Source organism: Orycteropus afer, unplaced genomic scaffold (assembly GCF_000298275.1).
Source record: "Orycteropus afer afer isolate SDZICR_OR568_19922 unplaced genomic scaffold, OryAfe1.0 scaffold00165, whole genome shotgun sequence".
NCBI classification, from domain to species: Eukaryota; Metazoa; Chordata; class Mammalia; order Tubulidentata; family Orycteropodidae; genus Orycteropus; species Orycteropus afer.
The window spans coordinates 6,984,107-6,993,759 of NW_006921752.1; the positions used below are offsets into that span (position 1 = coordinate 6,984,107).

Below are 9,653 nucleotides of genomic sequence, written 5' to 3' on the forward strand. Positions count from 1 at the left end.
TCATAGCGACCCCTCCTTGGGTTTCCGAGGCAGTATCACTACAGAAGTAGGATTGCCCAACCTTCCTTCCGAGGAGTGGCTGGTGGGTTTGAACAAAGGCAAGCACCCAGGCCTCCTCACTGCATGTCAAGGGTTGTTTTCTTACACTGCACAGTCAATGAGACCAAAATCAAAGTGAAATATTTTAATAATTCCTGCTAGCCTAAACCAACATATTAGGAGTCTCTCTCTGCCATCCTGAGTACAATTTCATCACCATCATAAAGTCTAACATAGGCATAATTACAAAAAAGTAAACATTTCTAAGAGAAAACCACATGAGAAAAATACTTAGCATAGCTAAATTCTAATCACCTGAACTTAACAGTCATCTAACAGCTTTGGTAAGGATATATACCAAAAGTAAAACCAAATATATAAAATATTGTAAGCAAAAATCACTGTACCCAAAAGCAAATCTGTTATCTAGAGGTAAAACGCATCTTTCATACTCACCGTAACTTTACTTCCAACTATCTGCATGCAGTGGTCAACGGAGAGTGGTTATGGTGTAAAAAAAAAAAAACAAACAGCAACAATGTTAGTACTCAGAAGCATCTCACAGAAGTTTAGTGTTTAGTAAATTAGTAAATAGCTAATCCTACTTATACTTTTAATACTTTAGATCTAGAAGCTCAAAAAATATATCAGTACTAATTTTTACCATATTTCAAGAATTTATAAGGTCTGTGAAATAAGGATTTCCAAGTAAAGGAAACTATTTGAGGATATTTAAAAATGTATTGTAACTGGCTTCTCATATAGTGCAATGTAAACATCAAGTAATCAAGATTAAGTGTAGTCAGACATTAGATATTCTACCAGCTCACAGCCCCTCAAATATAAGTATCAATAGACAATTGATTTTTATTTCTTTCCTTGCTATGGGAGATAAATGGTGAAGGTCCAAATAAGTTATTCTAGAATATAAATGTTGCATTTAAAGTCATGCCTTAAGTTAGGAAGTGAACTTTAGGTTAAAAATTGGAATCTTTTACATTTACATAAATTTAAGGTCCATAAAAATGTTTTCCGTTTGGAAAATGAAAATTACAAACATTACTTATCATTCTAGTTTTCTAGGTCATCATAGCATTTCTTTTATAAATCCTCTATTAATATGAAAGGAGATCTGGTGGCATAGTGGGTAAGGCATTTGGCTGCTAACCAGAAGGTCAGTGGTTCAAATCCACCAGCTGCTCTGTGGGAGGACGATGAGGCAAACTACTTATACAAAGATTTAAAGCCTTGGAAACCCAGTGGGGGTTGCCATGACTTGGAATCAAGTCAATGGCAGTGGGTTTGGTTTTTGGTTTTATATAATATGAAGACAAAGAAGCACATTATATATAAAAATACACATATTCATATGGAGGAAATAGTTCAAAAATTGCAACTTTGATTGAGCATTCCTAATTGACAAGAGATATGAGAATTTCCAAGAGGCAGAACAGTGTTTAAGAAAGCAAGATAAAACCATAGTCCCAAACATAATTTTATACCAAAATCCAAATATAAATCAAATAATTGTTATCAGATTTCTACACCTGAGTATCAAGAAATGTCCAAACACAGGTAATCAACAATTTAAAACCATTAATCTGATAGTCATTACTACCAATTACATATTGTACTTTTCAGCTAGTGCTTGGAAAAAAACTGAAACCCCAGTAAGGATCTTAAGTTAAACAGGATACCACAAGACACAGAAGATGATAGCTTTTAACTAAATATTTCAGAGGAATCCATAAATCTTCAAAAAGAGAGGCAGCTTTCTTAAATATTCATTCAACAGGCTCTTTACAGGCAGTGATTATTTAGGTAACTAAAAGCCACTTTGTTACCATTAACAAACTTCTATATTAAAAGATTCAACATTGGCCTAAAGTATGTCTGTTTACCAAAAAGACAGAGGTCTTATATGTCCCTTGTTTATTTAACACCAACTTAAGATTTAAAAAAAAAAACCAGCATGTCTGCCTGTCTTAACAATTAAGGCAGGTCTATATTTTCAGTAAAACAATCAGAATATGGCCAATTAAATACTTCATTCAAAATCCAAAATGGTTGCATTTAGCTAAAGCACATATAAGTGAATTGGACTGGCAAAGGAAGCTAAGAGAAATTAGTTGGGTCACACTTAAATTCAATTGTTTCACCATATCCAGACTGTACTCAGAAAAGACCTGACAAAGAAATTATCTGAAATTGGTAAAAGCAAAACCATGATATATGTACACACACACACACACACAGAGAGAAATACACCACAACTTTTTTAATGCTTATTATTCAAGATAGCATAACACATCTGTAGATGTATTTGATATTATCATTTTAAATTACGGTCTATAGAGATTTTAAAAAATGATCACTCTCAGTGGATTGTCTTCAAAAATATATAATTTTACATATTTTCAAATTTCAACTTCAAAGATTACTATTTAAGTTAGAAATAAACTAGATTCTTCAGGTTCTAATAAGGACATTGTCATTTGGCAAATTACTGTTAGGATTTCAGTCAATAAGTTTTTCTTGTAAATTTCTATATGTGTAAGTTGGTAAGTACAGCCTAAATCATTGACATACTTAGCCTATTTTAGTATTATGGATAAGTATGACAACTTTTGCATTATGAACAAAGTTCAATATTCCATTTCTGAAAACATATGCTGGTGTTTTGAAATTCAGACTCTTACAGATTATTTGTGGCCAAATTATCACATGCACTGACTACCCTAGGTCAGAATCATAACTATAATTCTTATACTGAGTTCAGCTTATGGGAAATAAGGTGCAGAGAAGAGGCTCTTTCCCACTCTCTCCACTCTCCTATTTAAAGTTCCTTCATCACTGATAGAGTTTTCCAAGCTATTTTTTTCCCCTTTAACATTCTCTGCCTATGACTTAGTTAAGGGGGTAAAAGTCAGAAGCCATAGTTTCATCATTATCATTGTAATTTCCTTTATACTCTCTTATTCCACATTAATTTTAGCAAAGTTAATTGCACAACCAAAAACTTGTATGCTTTAGAAACTGGATATGACCATGCATCTATGTATAGTTCTACCTTACTTTAATGTCTTTAACTCAGTAACCCAGGAGAATAATGGACATTTCTTATCGAGCTCATGTTTTGTTTTTACAGAACGACTAATTCAAGTGTTAAATGGGGGAAATACAGCATTTATGTATAAATTTAACTATATTTCTCACTTACATGTTTTACATGTGACTAAAACATTTTTCCACCAGAGACTCAAGCCCTTAACTTCATTTTTCCTTGACTACTTAAAAAGCATTTCCATAATCAAATGATTACAATCATTAATTATATTAAACAAGGAATATTTTTACTCAGTGCATCAATAAGATTTAAAAAAAAAAGCATAAAAAAAGTACAAAACATGTTAGGCATTATGTGAAGCATAATGAAAGACAGCAAGATTACACGTTGATCACACACAGGTAAACATGATCACTGTCATGATCATGAGCAGGCCAAAAGGATGAAGAGTACTGTCTGTCATGAATAAGTATCCTTTTCACCTTCAAAAGGAAATCACATAAGCAATTTCTTTTGTTTTAATAATAGAGAACACAGCACTAATTAATGTCCACTCAAATTGAGAAAGCTTTAAAATATCTTGTCATGGGCTTTCGCAATATTTCTTCCATGAAAAACATTAGCAAATAAAATGTATAATCTTTGAATTCTAGCAAAAGTACTGTACACATATCAAGTGTTCAGATATATGCTGAATGAAGAAATAATATTCATAATAACCAAGTACTGATTATGAGGCTAATGCCCTAAACATGGAATTTGCATGGCTTTGGAGAAACAGTATGCATCTTCAGAATAAAGTAATTCCAAAAAACTCATCAAATAGTTACCAAAATTTTAGCATTTTAATTTGATAAATGAGTATATAGGAGCTCTGGTAGCATAGTGCCTAAGGCACTTGACTGCTAACCAGAAGGCTGGCAGTTCAAACCCACCAGCCACTCCTCGGAAGGAAAATGGGGCAATCTACTTCCGTAGTGATACTGCCTCGGAAGCCCAAGGAGGGGTCACTATGAGTCAGGTCCGACTCGACAACACATAACAACAACAACAAATGAGTATATAACCTAAAAGATGCTTTTCTTTGGTCAGTTGATGAGGACACAATATAGGAATAAATAAAAACTATCTCTGTGTAGAGAGTAAAAATCAAAAGGGTAAGAAAAAGAAGCTTCATAGAATCTTCATTATATTTGGTCCCACTTATATACGCACAGCAAATGACCCAGTAACACTAATAATCCTTATCATTAAAAACACCACGTGATTATTCATATATTATTTGTACTCATTGCATTATATAGATTCACTAGTGTATTTGCCTTTAGGAATTCGAAAAATAACACTGAATGTACATCCTGCATTTCCTGAAGTACTTTACTGTGAACAATAACTTGAGTGCAAAACTGAGAAGAGATTCATCAGAATTTCAAAGTAAAACCCTATGCATCACCTAATTCTACTGGAAGCGATGCTCATAGCAAATTTCACTTATCACTTGAAACATATTTCTGCCCTTGGATACCAGAAGCAAATTAAAAACATGCTGTTGCTCTGCTTTGGCAGAGCTGCAATGTGTTATGTTTAAGTAGTTCAGCAGTCAGATTTAGCTTGCTTAAATTACAATATAGAACCAATATAATCATAGAATTTAGGGCAAAATGCATTAGTAATTGCCATTGGAATTACTATACTGAAACAGAATTAATAGGATATCCAAATAATTGTATAACATATTTTTCGCAATGAACAACTATTTTCTACACTGATCAACTTTTTATATGTAAAATATGTGTGATACACACACACACATATATACACACATATATATTAAATATATACATATATAAAGTAATTTTTATGGACTCTAAATATGAAAAGCTTTCTTCACAGAAATGAAAAGAATACACTTCATCATTTCAAAAATACATTGTCTTGCAAAATAAAATTGAAAGTGAAAGCTATTTTTAAAATCATGTTAGGAAGTACATGAAAGAAAATATTCCATAAAAACATTTTTTTTTCCTGCTGATAACAAGTCCTTTCAACGAACCCTACTTTCAAATCTTTTGCAAATCACAAAAACAGATTTGATTAATAAAGCTGCACAATGACAATTATGAAGCAGTTTATGTAATTGGCATGACATAAAATGATAAAAGAAATGAACTATATGTTTAAAAATATTGCCAAAATGGCATGCAAGCAGACACCAGACATGTAGCTTTAATGTAAATTTAGTTAAAGCTTGTGACTAGGCTATGTCTTTTCCCTCCAAATCCAAGCTTTTCATCTAACAAACCATATTATTAAGTAGAATACCTGAAAATTGCTGTCAATTTTCAGTAAGTACATAAAACCTCCGCTCCAAAACGCACTGGATTAACTCAGAGCATTCTATCCTCAGTCTTTCTTATTTATATAATGGAACTCTCTCATTTCTACTTATAAACTATTTTGAAATATGTAGTAAATGTGTAAAAATACATGTAATAAAATGTTTTCTGAATACTCTAGATGAATATATTGAATGTGAAGGCATATGAAGATTTAAATTTTTTTTAAAGCATATAATGTTGATGCCATCAGGAAAGTCTCACTACTTACAGATTTTGCAGTGGCAGAAATATACTGGACAACCATCTCACGTTTGGTGGTAAAATCTTTATTTCGCAAAGGAGCTTTTTTCTCTTCATTAAGGTTCATATCTTCCTGTTAGAAAGAACATATACTGTGAGCATTGATACATTTCTGCATAAGAGTTTCCAAAGTGCTTACTATGATACTTTCCCTATCTTAAATGGAGTCTCTGGATGGCTCAGCTGCTAATCAAAAGGCTGAAAGTTTAAGTCTATCAAGGAACCTCAGAAGAAAAGCCTGGTGACCTAAATCTGGAAAGTCAGCCATTGAGAACCATACGGAACACAGTTCAACTCTGATTCACAAGGGATTGTCATAAGTCAGAGTCGACTCTTCAGTAACTAAAAACCAAACAAAACCAAACTCACTGCGGATGAGTCGATTCGACTCATAGCGATACCTCCTTAAGTTTCTGAGATGGTATCTCTATGGAAGTAGATTGCCCCATATTCCTTCTGAGGAGTGGCTGGTGGATTTGAACCAGCAACCTTCTGGTTAGCAGTCAAATGCCTTAGGCACTGAGCTACCAGAGCTCCTCTATAGTAACTGGTGGTGGTAAAAAAAAAAAAATCCACTGCTTTGAGTCAAATTCCAACTTATAGTGACACTACAGAAGAGAGAGCCATGCAAATGAGTCATCATAATAAAATAGATTAAATATAATAGAGCTATATACAAGGTAGGAGCTCTGGTAGCGCAGTGCCAGCCTAACCAGAAGGCTGGCAGTTCAAACCCACCAGCCACTCCTCAGAAGGAAGGTTGGGCAATCTACTTCCATAGTGATACCGCCTTGGAAACCCAAGGAGGGGTCGCTATGAGTCGGGTCCAACTTGATGGCAAATAACAACAACAACAACATAGAACAGAGAAGAAATGTCCCATAGGGTTTCCAAGACTAAATCTTTACAGAAGCAGATTGTGATATCTCTATTGTGCAGAGAAGCTGGTGGGTTAGAACCACTGACCTTTTCGTTAGCACCTGAGCACTTAAACACTACGCTACCAAATTTTCTTCCTTACACCATAATCTTACATAAATTTTACCATATATTCATGGTATATACCTCTACATAGTCAACTAATGAACAGAATGAAAAAAAGACATTGTTTATTCCACAGGAAGAACTGACAGTTAATAACATAAACATACATCAGACAGTCTTAGCTATTCATTTATTTTGATAACACAAACAAAACTCGACATTAAATCCTTTACTATTTGGTATATGCTCCCTTAAGACTACTGTTATCCAAAAAGGTAAATATGATTTACAAATTACAGAACATATAACTATAATTTGTCACTAAAGAAAAATCCATGAGGAATTGATGGATTTGGAAAGACAAAAAAGGGAAATCAGAAATATAGTTACCTCTTTTAGAATAACAAAAATCATTCATGAGAGAATAATATTTAGTTACAAGAACACATTTGTGTCACTACAACAAGCTCTAATTTTGTTGGGAATTTTCCATCATTTTGTGATATAGGATATTTTCACTAGACAAATTATGTTTCCACACTTTAAAACTCATAATAATCTTTGTAACAGATGAGGATACTCTAAAGGGGTCACAAAACCAAGTTGGAAATGACTGGACTTCAAAGACCAACATCAAGTGAAAAGACAGTCTACAGAATAGGTGAAAATGTTTACAAATTGTGTCTCCTAAGAGATGTGTATACACTCTTACAACTCAACAATAAAAAGATAAAGAAATCCAACTTCAAAAATGGGCAAAGGATTTAGAGATTTCTCCACAGAAGATATACATATGGCCAAGAAGCACCTGAAAAGATGCTCAACATCATTAGTCATTAAAAACAAAAACCAAACCCACTGCCATCAAGTCAATTATGACTCATAGTGACCCTTAAGGACAGAGTAGAATTGCCTCATATAGTTTCCAAGTCTATAATCTTTATGGAAGCAGATTGGCAGGTCTTTTGTCCCACTGCACAGCTGGATGGGTTTGAACCATTGACCATTTGGTTAGCAGCTGAGTGCTTAACCACTATACCACCAGGGCCCAGGGAGATACCACTTAACACCCACTAGGATAGCTAGAATCAAATAAAAATGTTGGCAAGGATGTGGAAAAATTGGAACCCTCGATATCAAATGATGAACAAAAGAGACTAGAAAACACTATTAATGCAGTTCACAGATGCTCAGCTATGCTCTGTGTCTATTTCAACTAACAGGGAATATACTACCTCCACTGGTAACCTACCCCATCTTTGGGCTCTTTTTAATTTTTGTCAAGTATTTCCTTAAAGTACTGAACTTGAAATGTTGTTGTTATATGCCGTCGAGTCAGACCCGACTCATAGCGACCCCTCCTTGAGTTTCCGAGGCAGTATCACTATGGAAGTAGATTGCCCAACCTTCCTTCTGAGGAGTGGCTGGTGGGTTTGAACTGCCAGCCTTCTGGTTAGCAGTCAAGTGCCTTAGGCACTAGGCAACCAGAGCTCCTGAACTTATAAATAAATATATATATATATAAAATACTAATTTGTTAAGGTGGTAGGACTATGCCATTTTTCTCCTCTTTTTAAATTTTGAACCAGTTATTTACTGGACACATTCTATGTATCAGAGACTACTAAGCTGGTGAATCAAAAAAATAAATAAATAACCATGACCATCGAGTCAATTCTGACTCATACTACCCTATAGGACAGAGTAAAACTACCACCCTAGGATTTCCAAGGCTATAAATCTTTACAGAAGCAGACTGTCTCATCTTTCTCCCACAGAGCAGCTGATTGGTTCGAACTGCTAACCTATCGTGATTAGCAGTTGAACACTTTAACCACTAGGCTACCAGAGTTCCTACTAGGCTGGTTAGGGAAGTGTAAATTTAAGATATTGCTTCTACCTTCAAATTAAATGAGTTTTTATTTATGAAACCTTTGGAACAATGTCCAATACTTAGTAAATGTTCTTTTTTATTAAATAAACAATTCATATTCTAGTAGGAAAGACCAATACATAAACAAATAATTGTAATAGAGGTATATGTAGGATGCTTTAGAAATAGGACAGATGGAAATGTCTGAGAAGTCTTCACCAGGGTTTAGGTTTTGTAGAATGAGAAAAATCTGTCTGAAGGCAAAGAAACGATCTAGGAGACTAGAAGTCATCTGTCACATTTGGCTGCTGAACATCATTTTTAACTCCCCTCTAAATTTTAATACATCCTCACAATGTCAGTCAGTCCCACCTAACCAAGGTAGAATCCATAAAAATTACATTTATCAGTCTCCCTTATAGCAGAGGTACAGCCATGTGTCTCAGTTTCCACCAAAGAAATTCATATATGAGAGGTGAAGATTCAGAAACGAAACACGTAAGTAAGCAGGCCAGGACTAGGCCATCATTTTGATAGTGTGGGGAGAAGAAACAGGGATGAGAGGGTTCTGAAACTGATGGCACCAGACACATCTTTTTCATCAAGACAATTTTTCCAAGCAGTTCAGGAATTCATTCCTGTAAGGTTAACTACAGCTTGTTTCTGCAAGCCCTACTAATTCGAGAACTACCTAATACTCTTTAATGGTATTTATTTATTTATTTATTTTAACTAGCCAGAATGGATTCTCTCGTATGCAATAATCTGGGCTTTTGAAGTAGTAATTCAGGAGACAAGTGATAAGAGCCTGAACTAAAAGAGATGGTAATCAGATTGAATAGAAGGAAATCAAATCAAGAACCATGTAGAAGTTATTTCAAGGCAGCATTCTCAGGCTGAAGTAGACCTATGACCTTCAACTTATCCTCATGTGACAGGGCTTAATATCCATGTTTCTCTCAAAAACTCTGTGGTTTGATATATGCAAGGAAGCAAAACACTTGCACCCCCTTCACCTTAAAATACTACATCTGTACCAATTCAGCCCGAT

General features: G+C 34.4%; 1 protein-coding gene across 1 annotated transcript in view; it reads right to left on the reverse strand.

Annotated features, from left to right (window-relative positions):
- The window catches only part of DIAPH2 (diaphanous related formin 2), a 1,278,863-nt gene that overhangs the window by 1,166,285 nt on the left and 102,925 nt on the right, over window positions 1-9,653 (reverse strand). The window contains exon 4 of the mRNA XM_007946556.1: window positions 5,714-5,818. Coding sequence (XP_007944747.1) covers window positions 5,714-5,818 — 105 coding nt within the window. The remainder of the gene's footprint in view (window positions 1-5,713; window positions 5,819-9,653) is intronic.